At 48.0% G+C, this 20,068-nt stretch overlaps 2 protein-coding genes across 7 annotated transcripts in view; one reads left to right on the forward strand and one right to left on the reverse strand.

Annotated features, from left to right (window-relative positions):
• The window catches only part of LOC143213508 (paired box protein Pax-6), an 87,859-nt gene that overhangs the window by 56,049 nt on the left and 11,742 nt on the right, over positions 1–20,068 (forward strand). For 2 of the 6 annotated variants that reach the window (XM_076433421.1, XM_076433420.1), the window contains exons 7-9: positions 17,796–18,055; positions 18,259–18,572; positions 18,974–19,350. In XM_076433421.1, coding sequence (XP_076289536.1) covers positions 17,796–18,055; positions 18,259–18,572; positions 18,974–19,350 — 951 coding nt within the window. Of the gene's footprint in view, positions 1–17,795; positions 18,056–18,258; positions 18,573–18,973; positions 19,435–20,068 lie in introns of all 6 variants that reach the window. The other 4 variants (XM_076433424.1, XM_076433425.1, XM_076433423.1 and 1 more) reach the window with 3 other exon arrangements.
• Positions 1,996–4,343, reverse strand: LOC143213512 (uncharacterized). The gene is made up of 3 exons (XM_076433430.1): positions 4,131–4,343; positions 3,518–4,057; positions 1,996–2,661 (listed from the first exon to the last, which is right to left on the reverse strand). The coding sequence occupies exons 1-3, from the start codon at positions 4,134–4,136 to the stop codon at positions 2,188–2,190; spliced, it is 1,020 nt and encodes a 339-aa protein (XP_076289545.1). The 5' UTR covers positions 4,137–4,343; the 3' UTR covers positions 1,996–2,187.

Below are 20,068 nucleotides of genomic sequence, written 5' to 3' on the forward strand. Positions count from 1 at the left end.
GCCCCAATCCTATACCCACGCTGTACCCTTATTTATTTTTGCTCCACAATTAAACAAACTTATGCGCCTTATTCTACACTGCATTTTTTATAATACCTCCCTCTCTTGGTGGAAATATATTCTACAGTGCTAAATAGTTAATTTAGGTCAGGTCGATTCTACGGCTGGAAATAAGACGAAAATCGTTTTCAAGAAAATGAAATTTAAGTATCATCGCGATCGTGTTTGTACACAGTTCAATGTCAGGGTTTGTTTCTGATAGTAAATGAAACACCCGGTACATGTTTTCAGCGCATCAAACAATTATGTCAGCGTGTGTGCCCTGAATTTACAGTTTAAATCTCTAAACGCTAAAATAAAGTGGAAAATGTTGTCACCGGTTTTGCAACGTTGATCGAGGGAAAAGGATGGACCGAAGAAACTCTCGTGGAATCGGAGAGAATGGCTGAACGGGGTTTGGAAGCAACCGCAGCTCTCTTAGCAACTGGCCCGGTCTTAAGATCGGCAGAGTTTAATTGGTCTTGACCACTTGACCGGAGTAATTGGCCAATCTGAAATTTGATTTGAACCTACGGGCTCCGGCGTCTTCAAGGTACTTAGGCGTCGTCGGAATACCTTTGTTCCCGGTCGATCGGCCCTACTTTGGGTTTGCAAAAGTTCGGGGATTTCGCGAGGCTGTGTGCTCGGTTCGTTTCCATTGTGATTACACTAGAAACAATCCGTTCGCAGAGAAAGAGAGAGAGAGAGAGAGAGAGAGGGAGGAGAATTTTCTTTTAACGAGGTTTTGCCAATTTTCCACGCTCGTCTCGATCACCCCGTCTCATTCTTCTTTTAGTCATAGTCGATATTTCTTTAGCCTCGGCGCGTTATCGTTGCCGGACGAACGAAAAACAAGTTCCAGCGATTTTATCCGACTAAAAAGGAAGAAATTGGCCGCGGTGGTTGCGGAATATGATGAAAAGCGACCAGCCCGGAGAAAGGGAGAACATTTTGGTGGGTTGGAACGTGGTGGTAGAATTCGAGGAGGATCCTGACGAGGGATTGGTTGTGTCGGAGTGAACTTATGAAACGGCCAACCCCGGTAGAGTCGAGGGAGATATTAAATTTCTGGAATTTTGCGGTTAGGCGCGTCTACATGCCGACGGTTCTCTCACCAACACACCCGTGCCTATGGCTTCGTCCACGTGCCGCGGCTAACAATATTCTTTCATGGGATTTCTTCCATTACCTTCGCGATGCGGTGATTCGATGCGAACACGCACACACGCGTGCCCGCGTACAAACACAACGGTTTCCTTCTCGTTACGGTTCAACTTGTTAGTCGAGGAAGCTTGACGATATCGAATTACCACTTCTAAAATACCGATGATTTTCGACACGATCCAATTCGAAGTTCAATTTCTTATCGCGCCGACGTTCTTTCAAATCCTAGAACATCCCGGAAAATTAGCTGAATCTTCCGGGCACAAAACATGGAAAGTTAAAGATTGAATTTACTTCAACTCTGTACGATTTTTACTAGAATACGTGCTTAATTCTGGGGTGTAATCCTGCATGTTTTCAGTGCAAAATGTAAAGGAAAAACTTTAACTGCGTGAGTACTTGTAAAATTTGATTGATTCTCTACAGGTGAAAATAATAAATTTAATAATTTCAATTCTTCTTCGTGAAATATGTCGCAGATAGCATTCCTAAGAGGACTTTGGAAATTTTCCATTCGGTAACTTTTCGTGTACGTTTTTATTGGTCTGGTGTGTGTTTACACCCTTATACGCAGAGTGGAGATTAATAGAAGAAGTCAATTCTCATTTCGCTAGAACACATAATTCAGAAGAAGTGAATTCTCAATAACTGTGGAATAGAAGTGGTAGTAGATTCAGTGTTAGGACAAGTGTCTAGTATTTTCGCCACGCGTTAATTGATACTTCGTGCGGGACGGATCGTGAATACGAAAGATCGGTGCTGTAACAGGTCCTCGCGAAAGACAGTCTGTGCTCAATGATAATGGTTTTATTATTGCTTCATCCTTAACCTACATAATCGACAGAACTCGTGGTAATCGTACCACATTTTTACAACGATCTTCTACGAATTAGGCCTGGGTTTCAGGTCGTCGTCAAGACAAAAACATCGGTATTCTACATAAATTACATAAATACACGGTCGTGAGAGAGGGTTTGTACAAGTTTACTGGACGGACAGAAGGAATCTGGACTCGCTGGCGGGCACTTGGTAATTGGTGGTGTAGGTAGTGTAAGAGGAGCTGACTGGGTTGGGGGACAGCGGAATCACAGCGGCGGGATTGTCGTATTGGTATTGCACTTGGGTGGCGACCGGCTTGATCTCGAGTTTTTGCGGTTTCGATTCGACGGGGGCAGCTGCGATCGGAGCGACCGGGGCGACGGAGACTTGTAGTTCAGCAGGCAGTATCTGCAGCTTTTGGAGAGGAGCATAAGCGTAGATTGGTCCACGAAGAGGTTCTACGTTCTCGGCACGGATCTTGGCGAAGTACTTCATGGCCTCGACGTTTTGACGGCTGACGTACTGCACGCGTTGGAGACGTCCGTCGGGAAGGGCGATGTAGTACTCTCCGGACTGCTGGGGCTGTTGTTCGTCAACTTCTTCGTCCTCGAGCTCGTTCACGGAGTTTACGGGCTCGGACTGCCAACATTTCATTGGACAATTGAATTAATGGAAGAATTTCATCGTTTCTTCCCACTAGACGTTCTCTTGGGAGCAATCTGCGAGCACCCTATCCTCTAGTTCGTTAAACGATCGTAGATAAACAGCCCCTCTCTGTCCCGAGGGGACATCGACGATCTCGCTCGACCGTAGATCATGATTATGAAGGCTTTTTATGAAAGTTGCTTATTATATCTGCGGGTTGCTTGGCTAACAGTCAGCGGGGTACTGTCTTCTGTTTGTTAACGTGTCTTTTCTTCAATGTCTTGGCAAAAGCCACGCGATTTTTGTTTTCGATTGTCCGACGAGTGAACGAACACGAAGGCGCTAATGTAAATAAGATCGAACCAACCGCGCGATCGAAAGCCATATATTATCAGCTATTACAACTACGATCTTCCTCGCGGCTACCGGCGATTAGGAAGTTAATTCGAGGAGAGACGGGGCGACCGCGGAAGAGAGGGCGGGCGATTAAGACATCGTTCGATTTTTCAAACCAGCCGAGGAAAGGTCGCGGCGCGTACGATCCCGAGGCCTCGAATTACGGCTGACTGCATCGCAGATTGTGTCACGCCGGCTTCGAATTTGGTAGGGGCACACGCGTGCCTGAACAGCGATCGAAAGCAAACGAAGACTCGAATACTAATGTCGTTAAGACGGCCGAATAAGAACAACGGGAGACGTCGAGAAGCGAGAACGAGGAGGAGAGAAGAGACCCTTCGGTCCTGCGGGTTCGTCACGTTCCCTTTTCCTTTCTTGCTCGAGCAAACAATCGTTGGTTTCGCTTCGACAGTTTCTTCTTTCGAAATAACGTGTTTTGGAAAATTCTACTCACCTCAGACTCGGTGACGCTGGAAACGGTGGTGACGTCTTCCTGTTCGGTGGTGTCGGCTACTTCGGTAGTGGTAGCTTCTTGCGGGGCTCCGTACTGTTGCTGAGGAACTGCCGGTGCTCCGTACTGGTTCTGAGGCTCGGCGGGAGCTCCGTATTGCTGTTGAGGAGCTGCCGGAGCGCCATATTGTCTTTGAGGGGCGGCCGGACCGCCATATTGCTTCTGAGGAGCTGCGGGTGCTCCGTATTGCTCCTGAGGAGCGGCGGGAGCTCCGTATTGCTGTTGAGGAGTGGCAGGAGCTCCGTATTGCTGTTGAGGAGCCGCTGGTGCTCCGTACTGTTGCTGAGGAGCCGCTGGTGCTCCGTATTGCCTCTGAGGGAGATTGAAAGCTGGTCCAGCAGGCCTCCAACCGGATGCTGCGTACGGAGCATCCGCCCCGGTGGTTTCCTCTTGCTGTCTAGCGAAGTAATATTGTCTTTGTTGTTGACGGTATCTCGGTGGTTCCGCGACCGCCACGGCGAGGAGAGCGAAAGCGATGAAGATCTGGAATGTTAAACAAATCAGTCGAACAAATTTTTACCGGTGAATATCGATTAGAACGTTTGCAAACCGCTACCTTCATTGTGGTTGTAGTATGTTACTCGGTTTGTCTTTTCGAGTTGACTGATTTCCGATGGCACCGCCGCCGGATTATATACACCGAGTCTCGTATGCGGTCTGCATCTTTAAGAAGATCCATGCCGGCTCGCCGGCCGTCGCGCAGGCCGCCGAGTGACATTGACCTCCTAAAACACCGATGAATCCTCGATGATTGTTGGCTCATCATCCGGTCGTGTTTTACCTTCGGTTTTTTCGGTGCTCCGGTGCGCGTTCTGGATAGAAAAGTATTAAAACTATGGAGAGTATGTAAATCAAAGTATGCACGTGTGAAAGTGTACAAAGTCTAGAAAAATGTGCAGCAACTAGAGATGCCGTGCATAATCGCTAACCTTGATCTATCAGAGTGATCGCACCGTGACGTCTTACAAATCTAATAGATTTGATAAAAATGCGATGTAACACACAATTTTGTCAGGTTATGATTCTGTGACTTGCGCGAAGCCAATCTGAACGTAGAGTGACGGTTGTTGCATTTATACGTCGGTCCTATCTTCGACGATTCTAACTGAAAGTGAAAACTGTCTCCCTGCTATCAGCCAGTTGTCTCTCCAGGATTTCGATGTAATTATTTCAATTTTTTAGGAAAGGAGATACTTTCGTTCCTAGTCATGAAATATTATTATCACGAAGAGTACCAAGGGCAGATTCTCCATAAGCGAGCTGAGGTCGCGTCAAATTTCTAAGTCTCTTATTAACATTCCACGTCTCGTCATCTGAATCAGCGAGAAACTTGTCATCCTTTGTCCATGGCCGATTCTCCTTGATCGGCCGACGACCGATTACGTCGATCGTGCCCGATCGCCGAGAGGATCCGTCGGTTATGCGGCGATTACGTCGACTTAATTTTAACTCTGACGGAAATAGGGGCGCCTGCGCGAGTCCGCATGTTTTAATTGATTCGTTGCACGCAGCGCGCTGCGTGACTATGATTTTCGTGCTAATAAATTCAACGACGGTCTCGATCCGAACGCTTTCTCGGTCGTAACTGCGCTAATAATCGCTGACCTACGACCTGGTCAAGCTCGGTAAATCGAATCCACGATGGCTATCGATTAGGTCGTTCGGGAAGTCGTTTCATTTTCTCAAGGGACAATGAGAGCCATTTAGAATAAGTTTTATAACATTTCGTCCTACGATCCTTTGCGATTTTTCAGGCACTTACAGATCCCGTGTTCGTTGAATTTCTGTTTTGTGTTAGCAAAAAATTGAGTTGATAAAAGAATAAAGAAAATCCGCAGTCTAGTAATAACAAATGGAAGCAATGCTACACGAGAAATTGAATTACTTTCCGAACGACCTAATAGGAAAAGGGCGTACAGTTCCACTTCGTGAAATGTACAAGAAGGCTTCCCATTTTCAGCTCTGAAAGAATCGGTTGGCGTAACATACGTCCTTCTTCCACTTTGAAAAATGATTTCATTTAGATACTAGTCGATGCTCTCGCTGCTGCGTCGAGTAACGCATTCGTTTCACGTCCTCCCAGACACCTTCAGTGAAAGACGATAACTTTTTCAATTTTGGACTGTACGATTTGAACTTATTCGAAAAGCTGGGGCGATTAGTTTACTGCACGATGTGAAGAGAAATTTTAGTGACGCGATCATCGTGTGGGTCCCAGAAAAATTCTGCAAAACAATGCGTTACGAAAATATGATCCCGCGTTTCGCATTACCGTAATAGTGTCGTCATTGCGAAGTAGGTTGACGACGTTTCACCATGAAAAAAAAAACATGGGAATCCGGCATAGAAAGATTTAACGTAAAATCAGCGGAAAGTTCGAATCGGTTGCCGTGACTCGCGGAATGTGGCAATGCCGAAGGGCGATCGTAAGAGAGACTAACTGGAAGAGAAGAGAGACGAGCAGAGAGAAAGAGAGAGTGAGAGAGGGGTAGAAGAGAAGAGAGGAGGATAGCAGAGAGTGGATGGTAGGGGCTGGGTGGGATGGCCCGGGTAAAGCAAATTATTCACACTCAAACGACTCCATTTCAATATCGGACCGAGGCCCAGGGACAAAAGAAGGGCGAGATGCCTGTCTCCCTTCAGCTTTCGCTTTGCCAGTACCCACCACTCCGATACCTTTGGCTGCAGCCTGCAGGCTCGATTCTCCTCTTTTTTCGTTCCCCCCCTCCCTTTGTCCCCGACTTTATTCCTGTCTCTTCTTCGCGCTTATTTTTCTTCGTTGCTCCGGCTCCGCTCTCTCGCCCTTCGCCCTTCGCCGGTCGCCATTCGCCCTTCGCCCCACATGCTTCGCGACTCGAATCCGCAGAACACGGGTTTACCCGACCACCGCGACGAGAAAATTGTTCGAGTTCTCGACGAGCTAGGGATAAATCATCGGTCGCATTCGATCTAATCGAATGCGCGTCGGAATTCCCGAGCAAATCCTCTGCACACGATTCCTAGCCACTGCGGAACTAGACTTCTAGGTTCGAAGTAATCGGCGAAAGTCTCTTCGAGGTTCGATATCGATTTCCGAGAGATAAATCTCGGTTGATCTCCGTTTCGAACATTGTAGAGGTCGATTTATACTATCAGCACAGACCAGACAAATATTCTACAACGCATTTGAATGGAAGAGTTTATACCTAACCGTAGAGAGACGAATATTTGTCTGGTCGGATACGTTCTCTGTCTGTGCGGATGGTATAAATCGACCTTATGGGATCGCGCACGGTCGCCAACTTGTGCACGGTGGCTCCGGAAGATAAAATGGCAGCGCGTTACGTCCAGCCGGTGCGCGGTTGTTCCAGTCCATGAAAAGAACAAAGAACGGGGGAAACCAAAGGTGTGGCGAAAAGCTACAAACCCTGGGTGTAAAAAGAAAGAGGAGAAAAAAAGAGGAGGAAAGTCGGAGGAAAGTCCGAGCTGCCTCGAGCCTCTCGTAATTGAATATATTTAAGCGCGGGAGGGACGTTTGTGCGGATTCTCGGCTTACAGGAACCCCATACCGACGCAACGTCTGCGCGTAAACTGGATTAATCGTCTATGAAGGGAGACTGTAACCCTGCCGCATTCGTTTGCAATCAGATCCCCATAGGGAATTCGAACCAACGCGCAACGCGTCGATCTGCCGTCGTTCTTCTCGTTATTATATTATATCGATCATGCTCGCAGGGGTGGATACGGATACCTTCCCTCCTCCGATACTCTCGCGAAATTTGGTTAAACTCTCATCCAGTTAGCCTACTCGCTGTTTGGTCAATTGTTTTGACTCTCCGCTCGTGCTTCAAATCGGATTCGTGTATTTATTTGTTCGTTTATTCGTTGACAGGATTTGCCACGAAATTTTTGCCGACTTACGCGGATTCTTGTAGGCGAATCAGAAAACCACAATTCCGAACTGTGAAATTCATTCTCTAAATATTCTATTTAAATTACAGAATATTTGTTTGGTCACGGATACGTTCCGTGCCCGTGCAGTACTATAAATCTTTTTCGGGGGACCTGCTCGTGTAGAATAAGCTGTACGATGTTTACACGGTTTAGTGCAACAATTAGCGAGACGAGAAACGATAGGTGTCGTTCGATTGAGGAGGTGAAACACGTCGTTTGCTACTTGGCCGCGCCTGACGCGACTTTCAATGATCATTTTACCTTTTGATCGATGACACCGAGTCGGTCGAGCTAGACCGACTCTCCTCGTTTCCCCCTCTCCGTGTCACCGTACAGTATGCAGACTAAATTCGCCATAAAAAAATCGGCTGTTTCGCAAGCGACCCCCTCGTTCAATGACGATTCGATAATTATCGATTCTAAGAACGTTCCTCGCGACGATTTCGGTAATCCAGCACTCGAGGCGATCATTTCGAAGCCGCTGGACCGTCGCCTCTCTCCGCTCGATACGCGGGATTTTATTTCGACAATGTTACCCCAGGGACGAATCACGGGGGTGTGTAACGATAGAGAAATTGTTTGGCTACCAGTTGCGCGCTCCCAAAAGGCTCGTTTTGCAAGTCGTAAACGAATTAGGGCCTTTCACCGGCTATTCATTCGCCCAGGGAAGAGAGAGCCGAAATCACCCTTGGTCATTGATTTACATCGCGGTTAACAGGGTGAGCTGCAACCCCATTAGACCTGTTAATACAAATTGGTCGCGTTCGCGGTCAATTAATTTGCCGGTTTAGCCGCTTCCAGTCTCTGTTTCACTCGTTTCCCACCGATTACGATAATCTAATGTCCGATCGGCGTACATTTCGACGCCGACCTTATTCGGCTTGCGAATCGCGGCGGAAACGCAACAGAAATCGACGAACCATCACGATTGTTCGAATTTGTTTCATGAATAAAGAACAACATTGATCGATTAGGTTGTTGCATATGAAATGTCCGATTTTAGAATGCAACTCGTAGAAAACGTTTCTATCAAGAACTTTGAGGTACAAATTCTAAATTTTATTTCACAATTAATGAAAATATAAAGATGCTTTCATAAGAAATGACTTAATAAATATCTTTATTAGAGCACATATTATATAATGATAACCGTTCAAAGTCTAAATAAATTAATTCTTGTGATTTTCATAAGGCAACCAACGCGACTGTCGTGTGTTCCTTTTATATGTCTGGAAAAATAACTTTTATGTGATTTTATGCGATTTAATCAACTTACTAATCGTTGATGGTAAAAAAGAACTACAAAATCAGGATAACAATCTTGTGAATGACCATAATATCTTATTTTCACCGTAATACAATCAAGAAATTTGAAATTTCTGGATAGAATACTTTGGGTACAAAATTGCGTTTGTTTAATGTCATTGCTAAAAATCGGACATTTCATATGCAACAACCTACTATTATTTCTTTCGAAAGGAGGATCGGTTTATGCATTTATGAAGAAATTGATCGGGTGAAATATAAAACAGTAATATATAGATTAGAACAATTTAAGAACACTGTAACGTCGTTTTCAATGTAACAAAGTCATCAATGGGATGAAATCAATTTTTATTTTCTTCCCACAATCAATGCAGAATGTTTTTATTTTACATAAAGATCCGCAGCCTATTATCTTATTGAATCGTTTAATTATATCGAATTGTAACTTGCTCGCGCACGGAGCGAGCGGCATTCTTTTCGATCGGTATGCGTATCTGTCCGAAAGTAGAAAGGCGACAGGCGCGTTATTAACGTGACCGACCGCGGTTGTTAACCGCGCCGTCTCATATTTCTCCGAGAACGATTCCGGGAGTTAATTTCTCTTTAACCAAGCGATTGTCTCGGCTGTTGCACTAGCCGGCCGAACTATAACCGAACCAGTCTGTGAACTAGCGAAAACCAGGAGCGTAGGGTTGCCGAGATTGCGACAAAAGCCCCGAGGAAATCGAGGAGTGGAGAAACTCCGCTGCGTAAACGGAGCTTAACCGCACCTCGACGTGGCGTAAGTTGTGGAATAAGAGGAGGTTGAGGAGGTAGAGAAGGTAGAGAAGGTTGAGGAGGCGGTTGAGGCGGAGGTGGAGCGGATAGGTAGGCAGAAGAGGAACACAGTAGCGGTAACAGGAGGAGGAAACAGAACTGGTTGAAGAGGAAGAGGAACAGGAAGAGGATGAGGAGGATGGCGGTGAAAAGGGGTTGCAGGGAAGGGCGGCTCGAACCAGTGGATGGGAGTCTCAAGGCGAAACTTGCAAAAGTACATCGCGACTCAAGAGGCCGGAAGTAATCGCGCGAGTTCTACGCCGCGCGTATCTACGTTATCATCGGCTGATTTCACGGCATTTAGTGCCTGCCGATGGCTCCGCCTGCACGGCCACCGGATCCTCGAATTAAGAAGGGGAATTAAGATCTCGCCGCTTTTTCGACGACACCGCGGAAATTCGCCGCGAACCTATCCTTCGAAGAAACCGAACGTTCACCGGTTGTTTGCGTCCGGAAGTTGTGCAATTATTAAGGGTGTGCAGGAACGCGATGCCCGAGACAAGTATATTTATAAATATAATAAAATTATCTCGAGAATCTCAAAATGTTCGGGTACCGATCCCGAGAAAATTTCGTGGTCCATTCGACATTCTAGAGAGAAATTGATGGAATTCGCAAAGCTGATTCCGTAAGAAACGAAATGAACGAGGTCGCGGATGCTGCTCGCTCCTTCTCGATCAGGAATATGTATAACAATGCCGACGGACCCGATGGACCGTGTGTAAGAAGATTTTCCGCCGTCGACGTTATAAGAAAATCAAAAGAACTTTGGTGGAGAATATTGAGGGCATTTCTGAAAAACGGTGGTATTTAGAGCGACCGGGTCCGCGTTCTCGAAGATACAAAGAGCGCCGACAATCGGGATTAAATCGCCGAAGGAAAGCACGAGGCCGACCGAGGATGATTTCCAAGGGGCCGGGGCCACGAAAAATGAAAGATTTCAAATGAATCGCGTAATAACCTCCACGGTACAGCCTCTCGGTTTCTTTCCTTCTCCAGCTCGACTTCCCTCTTTTCCCTGTTCGTTCGCCACCCTATGGAAGAGAGCTGCTTATGTATTCCGTTGCACGGCTGGTTGCACCACTCCTAATGGAGTTTCCAATATTTTCCTTTCCGTCGACTCGCCTCTGTTCCTCGATCCTCGCGTTTCTCGTCCGCGCTCGCCTCGCCATAGCTCCTAGTTCCGTCTCCTCGTCGCTCTCTCCTCTCTCGCCGCGCGCCGTTGCGTTGATCGATTGCCAAACTCCTTCCACTTAGCGTGCTCCTCTTTCTACGCCCTCTCCCGATATCAGTCTGCTGTGTTAATTGTCGTTAGCTCGTTAGGTTTGCTCGCGACACTTCCGCCTCTCTAATTGCTCTTGCTACTTACTCGCTTACACCCCCCGGGCTCCAACCAATTCCGCTGGAAAACTTTCCTGCGTTTTCGGCGCTTTCCCTCCACCGAATGTCTCCGCTTCTTCCGTCCTCGGTTATTCGCGAAAAATTGTAGGAGGCGCGAGCAAATGAAAAGAATATTACATTTGCATCGAAACGTCCGCGGGAAATATTTTCATTTCACGCGTTTTCGGGCTGGTCTAATTAAATGTTCGACGTGTGTCGCACGCGTGCAACCCGCCCCGAGTTATTTGCATTCATACGACGCTGTCATAGACGCTTGTTATGCTCGTTGAACGCGCCAGGATGGTTGGCACCGCGTTTCTTTCCAACCATTTAACATTAGCTGCCGCCCATTCACGGGCCATCGTATTTCGACGCGATCATCGTCATCGGTACGCTTCCAAAACATTCTCGGATCTGTGAAAAACCGTTCTCCCCGAAAGAGCGCGCTAATTAAATCAATCTTAATCCCTCCCGAAAGCCGTTACATCAGCCATTATAACGGTTGCTCGGAATCTAATTAATGATCTCGTTATTGCAAGGGAATTAATTAATCCGGCAGCGTGTGTGAAGTTTCTTATTACTACGATAATTAACGAGCGTCGTGTAATGGAACGTAATTCTCGACTCAATCTCGCGCGAACTTGCAAAAGACGGAGCGCTGTGTTAACTGTTGCTCGACGACGGGTGATTAAAATTACATCGCCGATTAGAAACGAGAGAGAGAGAGAGAGACAGTTGATCGGACATGCATTATAGCACGTGTTCTCTGTCGGAGGCACCGTCATAAATTCAATAAATTCGCCGACAGGATTAGGCATTAGACCGAACCGGATTATACGATGAATTCCTATCCGGCATCCGATCCTCGCGGGACGATAGCGTTCGCGCGACAGCTTCTCTGTCTGTCTCTGCATCCACCCTCTTCCGCCTCCCCGCTTTTCTCTCGGCCACCCTCGGCTGGCTCCGCTCTAACATATCGCGCAACCAGGAAGGATGATCCCTCTCGACTTGTATCGGTCGTTACGAGCTACCCGATATCCGGGCTCTCTCGGTTCCCTCGTAATCACTTTCACGGCGGGACGTGCGAAAAAATATCAAAGTAATCTTCGAAAACTCTCAACCGTGACTGATAAAGTACACCGTGGTTCCCCGATGCTCTCGGCCCGCGGTGTAATCTCATAATCCGGTAATACGCCCCGCGATTACGCTTCGAAAAATAATCGAGTCGCTCGAGAGCTCCGCCCTACGGCGGGCTGAGAGCTTTTCCTGGCCAAAACTATTGTGGCGTTATTTCGAGGTGTAATGTTGTATTATTATAGTTCTTTGAATTCGAAGTAAAACAAATATGGTGATATCAAAAAAATTGAAGTGAGCTTTATGATTTTGTCTCTGGAATCATCATACCGAGTAATATTTTGGATTTGCGTGTTTAATGGTTGTCACTTCATAGCAAGAACAATTTTGTCAATATACGAAACTTGGAAAATTGACTTTTGGCCACGAAAAACGGGATTCCAGCCCACAGTGCGCTCGATACTTGCGGACCGCGATTGTCGCGCAGTTGTTCTTCCGTAAAAATCGGAGCAACGTGCAAACTGCGAGTTTGTAAAATGAAATTGTGGGGCAAAGGTTAAGGACGCTCGCATAACCCATTAACCCGGATAGCGTGTCTGTAACATTCTTCCTCCGGCATTTGAATCCGGACCGAACGGAGATACGTATTCGTCTAGGAAACGGGTGTCGCGGGAGCGCTGTTTAATCGCATCCTCTCACCCTCTGGCAGTCCTCCCCCTCCGTTGGTTCCCTCTGGTCCCCTCTGCCCCCCGAACAACCCCTCTATCTGGTCGACCATTCTTTCGCCGGTTCGCCCGGTGAATGGCCGTTACTAACGCATCATGGCCGGCTATTGTCACCAACTGGCTTTTCTAGTCGATTTCAAAATGATAATCGCGATGTCGGGGGACTGGGTGCGAGGTGTCACGGCGGAACGAGTGGCCCAATGTGCGCTTCACTTTTTCACGTCCCCTCGACAACACGCGGATCCTCCCTTCGACGCCGATTCACCTATGACGTCGCACCGTTTACGGAAAAGGGGGAGAAAATACGTGCGTTCGGCGCCAGAAGGATAATAAAAAATCGGCGCGAGAGACGAGAGAGAGAGAGAGAGAGGAGAGGGGCAGACCCCGGTGGTTCGCATTACGCGTTATTAGCCGACCCCTAATAATATGCCCCGTTCTCCGTGGATCCGGCCAGCGAATCGGGCCCTGTCGCTGACTTCCTCCTCGCTCCGGTGAACACTGCGAGTAATCCCGCTAACATCTGTATCATCGCTACCTATTCGACCATTCGATACGGAGAACGGTGCATCTGGTCCCTTCGCAGCGAATCCTCGCAGACCCCTCTGCAGCCCGAGAACAAGCCTCCTCTTTTCTCTCCCCGAACGCAAACGATATTTTCGGCGAGCATGGTTCTTCGAGAGTCGACGCGCGTCAGAAGTTGCGATACGCTTTAACAAACTCTAAATTGAAGGATTCCGCGACGCGCTGCCAGTCGCCTACATAGATTCAGCCACGGCTGACCGAGCAGCGACTCGAAACGCGACGAAGAGAGAGAGCTCGTGCCTGGAGGAGCACGTGAGTCAGTGACCCAACAAAAACTCGTCTCGTTTACCACGCGACCAGCGTCAATTATCGAACAATGTGTTTAAAGAAGAGTGGCAAGTCGAGCATATTAAAATCGTTTCCGATACAAGAGGCTGGCTCGCGAATCGCGCTCGCCACTTGGCGCTCGCTTTTACCGCCGGAGAAAGGAACAATGGCGCGCGAGAACCGGGAAAGAAAAGAACCGAAAAGATCGCGGTTCGATGGCAACAATCGGTCACGAGTCACGAGCGAGCCACGCACCGTTCAAACCCTGCTCCTGTTATTGTTACCTATACGCCAGCTAAAGTGTAGCATTGTTTCCCATCGAGAGCTAAGCGGTCCGCATAGAACCCCGTGAATGACGGATCGAAACGAGAAACCTGCTTCTCTCTCTCTCCTCTCCTCTCCTCTCTCGAGTGTCCAGAAGAGGAAGCAGAAAGCCACGCATACAGCGGGGAAAAAGTTTTAAGAGTTTCTTTGTCGCCTCTCTCTTCCGGCCTCTCGTCGTTCTCGCGATCGTTGACGCGGTTGGCCTTTCCGATTTCCTCGAGCACCTCTACATTTTGGCCATGCGGCCGCTCCACGGGCCCTTGACCTTTACGCCCTAAAACCACTCCCGGATACGACAAACTTGTCATTTTACGCTCTCGTCGTGCTGCCTGCCAAGTATACTCCCCTTAACCCTTCGCTGGACGATTTCCTTCACCACTGCGACCATCGGATCTTCCGTATCGCGAATACTTTTCAAAGAAAAAGGAAGTTTGCATCTTTCCAGCTCCAATGGGTAAACGTTCTCATGGAAAGATAGAATTTGATTTAGATTTCGAAAGTAATTTATTGAATGAAATCAAAATCGGAAGTATTTTGCACCATCGTAAAATTTCATTGACTTTTGTGCCCATAATTATGAAAGTGGTCTCAGTCATATATTTCTTGTTTCAAATTGTGTTTTAAATCGGGTTGCTGAGAGTTAAGTTTGAATTTAGATTTAAATATCATGATTGAGAGATGAATTTGAATTTACAAACTCGATTTTTTCCCAACTTTGAGTCAGGCCACTTTCATAATTACGGGCACATATCTGCCATTGAGCTTGCCATCTGACTTGCCATTGAAGTTATTAATTCTCGTATCCGAGACTGGAACTTTTCGACGAGCGAGCAGTGTTTTAAATTTGAAAGCGAATCTTCGACTGAACGGGATAAAGGCCAATTTCTGCGACCCTCGAGGACCCCCACGAAACGGCCTGTACATATAAACCAAAGCTCGCTGTAACCACAATGCCGCCGGGTTCTCCGGCATTGTAGCGTCGGTAGCACGTTCAAGTGCAATAGAAAAATTCCGGGGGCTAGCCTCGGCGTTTAGGTAAGTGCACCAACGGCCATTATCGGCGTTAATAATGCTGTTCGCCACTTGTGCTTCCCCCGGCCATTACTCGACAACGACTCCGCCACCTTTATTTTCACGCCGGCCCGACCGCGTGACTCTTTAAACCTCGTTTCTCTCCCGGTTGTCGTCGTATTTTAACGGTTCTCGCGGCCGAGTGCCGTAGCGAACTCCCGCGTTTTACGATCCTCATTATTCTTGCACTTTCTTTTGCATCCGCGCCCGAAAATTACGGAAGGCTTCCGGCGCCAGTAGACTTCGATGGTCTCGCAGGTGATAGACCGTTGATCGCCGTACGATAACAATGTGCGTGGTCTGTCCGGAGAGTGTCCGACCTTTGGTGATATCTTATATCTTCGTTTCTAAGTGTGCTAAGGCGGATAGCGCATGTTTATATTAGAGGCGACCTTGTAATAAGTGGCCTGCCCGAGCAAGAAATCTCTGCTTGCTGTCATTTGAAAACGATACGCAGTTTTGTGACTGCAATAATTCGAGATGCGACGGTCCTAGAATGCTTTGGGTGTCATCGGACACCACTTCGAGACCTCAACTAGGCGCGTTGTTATCCTGTAACTTCGCCAAAGCTCCGAGTATCGTCGCGAGAATCGTTCATACGGATTTGCGGTATTTCGAAAGCCTCGTATGTATTATACATAGAATAGGGAATAAGATGTTCGTTGTGGGGATTCGTATATCGAGAAAGAACGAGCAAAATCAGACGAGGGTTTTGTCTGCATTAATGAAAATGGGAAACAGAGGTCCGCCATCACGGTTGAACTGACTTAGACTGGGGTTGGCGGATAATACGTTGAGCGACGATCTTGGTTGGGACGGAAGGCAAAGGGCAACAGCTCGAGAAGCTGGGCGGGCGAATTCCCCTCCACCGACGATATACTCTCTCTCTTCTCTCATCTGCAGCGTCTGGGTTAGGCCCTTCTTTGCTCATTCTTTTTTTCGTTCGTTGATTCGCCGTGCACGAACGCAAACGATATTAGAAATTAAAAGACACGGGATAGAAGCGCGAGCTGCGAACAAACGAGACGAAGAGACGACGAAGAAAGAAGTCGAGGAGGAAAAGGAAGTTCCGGCGTTGTTCCCGGTTCTACATCCTGTACTGGAAACTTGCTGCAGGAGCCTTCCGATTCCGCGAGAAGTTCAGAGCCACGAGCGTGGCGCCCTGCCAGCTTCCAGAATAAACCTTAACCGCATCCATGAAAGGGAGTTACGGATTATCTCTCGAGTTCTCATCGCTTCCCCGACGGTATCATTATGAAAACCAGTTCCAGCCTTCGGTTCCTCCCGGCCAACTGCGAGATACATAAGTACGTCGCGTTGCACAGTGGGCCAGATCGATCCGCTAGCTGTTCATGGGCTAAAAAGTCAACATGATACAATGACAACGATAATACTCATTAAAGTTATTAGAACCGTTCAACGATCAAACTCTTTCAGATACCAGTTTTCATCGAAAAAACTCATTTTCTTCACGCATCCGTCATATAATCAGCGATCCGAAAACCCCAGAGTATCAATTTTGAACTAAATTGCAGTACTGCTTCCTATTTCGGCCAAATTTTGGCGATTTCCGAACACTGTGCGTTGCCTAGCTTGCGCGAACCATTCACGTCAACTTTTTCCAGGATCTGGCCAACTAAGCGTTCTCTTCGCGGGGGGCTAAGGAGCGTCGAGAAATTTGTATATTAGCAACGCGCAGGCGAAACTTGATCGCTGGAAAATAGAAGATTATTCTAGAACGACAAGGAACTACCCCTCGATTAATAATTATGGCTCATATCCATAGCCGCGCAGTCGAAAGATTGATGCACTATTAGCATCACTGATGATCGGAATCCGCGTGACAGTTGCTGGCGGAGGGCGAGAATAGCGAAGAGAGCAAATAATAGTGGAGAGAATTAAACAGGACAGTGGGGAGATAAAAAAAGGGGCGGCGATACGGGGGTTGAGAAGACGGAGGGATGTAGAGAGGGAGAGAGGAGGAAAAGGAAGAGAGGATGGGACTTCGGTCGGATGACAGAAGCGTATCGTGCTAGGGAGAGCAACGACTGGCGTTGGGACACCCGGCGTCTTATCGTGCATCCCCCTTCGCTCTTTCCTCCGGCTATTCCGCCAGCGTCACCCTCCTCCCGCGCGGTTCTCACCGCCAAGCCAAAACCCAGTGACGCCTGGACTCGCTCACCCAGAAACCGACGATAAGGTTCACCCAGCAACGCCTGCCTACCACTCTCTCTCTCTCCTCTCTCCTCTCGCCACTCTCTACTATTCGGTCTCACATACACTATACACGCATCCGTGTGGCCCCGCACTTACACGCACCTACCTATTTATATAAGAAAACTGACGTGTACGCCCCCGCCGACGACCCTCCTACCCGAAAAAAAAGGATGATAGGGTCAGTAAAAACTCGCAACGGTTCGACCGTTCGAGAAACCAATCTCGATTCTTCGCCACTAACTGGAAACCGGGCTCGAGGTACTGCTAACCGGAAAAATTCGAGATCTGATTACTATTCCGTTGCAAATTCTTTATTCATTGTTATCTGTAAACTCGTTCTCGACAAGGGATGGTCCTGTTTCGACCCTTTGTAGATTGGTCGTTGAAAAGTAAACGTGTCGTGCCGTCAGTATATCCATAAACTGAAGAAACTGATATACAAGAATGGGATTAGTCTAGGTCGGAAGAAATGTTTCGTTTTCAAGTTAGAATAGCTCTGACTGCAAAGGATTAGGCATACTTAGAGAGATCCGCAGTGTACTTAGGAATATTCTGTTTGTTCACAGTGGCCGAGCTGGAGGGTGGCGCGCACTCGGACGAAACGAACAGCGGGGGCGACAACAGCAACGCCGGTAGCGTGTCGGGAGGCACCGACGACGATCAGGCACGTCTGCGTTTGAAAAGGAAGCTCCAAAGAAACCGCACGAGCTTCAGCAACGAGCAGATCGACGCGCTCGAGAAGGAGTTCGAGAGGACGCATTACCCGGATGTGTTCGCCAGGGAGCGACTGGCCGGAAAGATCGGCCTGCCGGAGGCGCGAATACAGGTGACTAGAACTTCTAAAAGTGTCCGTGCCAGAGCAGGTCGACGAACTTTTGAATGAAACGTATGCATATAACGAACGTGCTGTCGAATTCTGTAACGAGTTGTGTACGCGTTCTCGCGAACGATCGGCCGGAAAAATTAGGCGGAGCCTGTAGCCTAGCGATTGACCTGTATCTTCGTCTGTCTTCTCGTTCACTAACTCAGGTCTGGTTTTCGAATCGGCGGGCGAAGTGGCGGCGCGAAGAGAAATTGCGCACGCAACGGAGGGACAACCCGCAACACCAACAGCAACCGCAACAACAGCAGCAACAGCAACAGCAACAACCGTCGCAGCAGCAACAGCAACACAGCGGCGGGGTAAGCCTGGTCGGTACTGGTCATCCGACGCCACCGCCGACGTCGGGTATATTGGGTGGTCAACCGCCCCCGCAAGCACCGCCCTCTCCGCCCAGGATACATCATGGTTTCGCACCCACCGCCGTTTACCCCGGAATACCCAGCATGCCTGATTCGTACAGGTGAGAATCGACGGCGAATATGAACGCCGACCCTCCCGGACGTTTGAGGCGCTACGTACACCTTGAAAAATCATTTTTATTAATAAAAATAATTGTTTGATCCGTCGAGGTGTACGTAGCCCCTTGAGGGGTGCTCTCCTTTCTATTCGCCTTCTCGTTTCTCGATAATGGAGCTTGATAATGCTACTTTTACGTTTACATGCGCAGCTTTATTATAGCTAAAAGTAAAAGTAGGACTTTTGAGGGACACATCTGTCTAGATTGATCTTTGATCTAGCGCTTTTTACTAGTGAAAACCCCATCTTTGCATTGTCGAGAAATGAGAAGGCGAATAGAAAGAAGAACACGCGCTGAGCCTCTCGCGCCGTAATTAACAGTTCTGCTTCTGACGCGTTACAAAGATGTTTCTCGGGACGCGAGACGAACTGTTTTAACACTCTCGGATGTTCGGACGTTGTCGGATGTTGCAGTCCAATGACGTCGATGCCGAGCTTCACGATGTCCGGCGGCAGCCAACAGAACCAACACACGACCAGCATGTCGTCTCTGTCGACCGGAAGCGGAATGGGCCCGATGGGCATGACCGTCGGCATGACGGTTGGCCCCAGCCCCGGCGCCTGTCTCCAACAGCGAGACAATGGCTACTCCTGCGGAGTAGCTCGACCCGCCAGCTACGAGCCTCTTCATCTCGGATACGGCGCGAGGCCCACCTGCAGCCCGACTCAGCCTTACCACACGGCAGGCCTGAACCAGTACAATCAGAACACCAGCTCGACCGGTGAGTGTCTACCGCACTCACTGCACTCGCTGCTTGCACTTTAGCGGACGGACTACCACGGATAACACGCTATCGAGCCTGCTGGTAATGGATTATACTCGCTTCTGTCTTACGAATGTCTTTCTGCAACGACAGAGTTCTCCTCTCGTTTCGAGTCCTCCATCGCTTTCCTAGCTTCATAGGCACACCTCGTTCTAACTAACATGCAGGCCCTCGAAACAGGTTCACGAAAATCCTGTCTTCCTGCTCTAAACGCCAGGCTACTCTACACGGTGAGTCAGGAATCGTAATCACCTTAGATTACTCTGTTGCTGCGGTTCGATCGGACATTTTGTTTAGCTAAAATAACATAGTTCGAGTCAAATTTCTTGGCAACCCTTTTCCGGAGTTATCAAGGTCACCTTCAGTTTTTGTAGTAAACGTACAATTTTTTTACACACGACATTTAGGAGATACTGAGACGAATTCGTCAAACACTAGAAAAAGCTTTTGTTCATGAAAAAAACTGGTGGGTTTACCTAGAAAAAGCTGAAGGTGACCTCGATAACTCTGAAAAGAAAGGGTTGACAAGAAATTTGGTACGATCATTCTAAAGCTCTACTTGAATCACTTGAATTATTTTAGCTAAACAAATTGCCGCTAGCGACAGAGTAATCTAAGCTGATCACGCTTCGTGACTCACCCTGTATATGTACACATGTCTATTCTACAATCATGC

This window comes from Lasioglossum baleicum, chromosome 11 (assembly GCF_051020765.1).
Source record: "Lasioglossum baleicum chromosome 11, iyLasBale1, whole genome shotgun sequence".
NCBI classification, from domain to species: Eukaryota; Metazoa; Arthropoda; class Insecta; order Hymenoptera; family Halictidae; genus Lasioglossum; species Lasioglossum baleicum.

Coding starts and splice junctions, on each gene's coding strand:
- LOC143213512 (XM_076433430.1), bottom strand. Junction 2,662..3,517: donor CCAGCGTCACCGAGTCTGAG/GTGAGTAGAATT, acceptor AAATGTTGGCAG/TCCGAGCCCGTAAACTCCGT.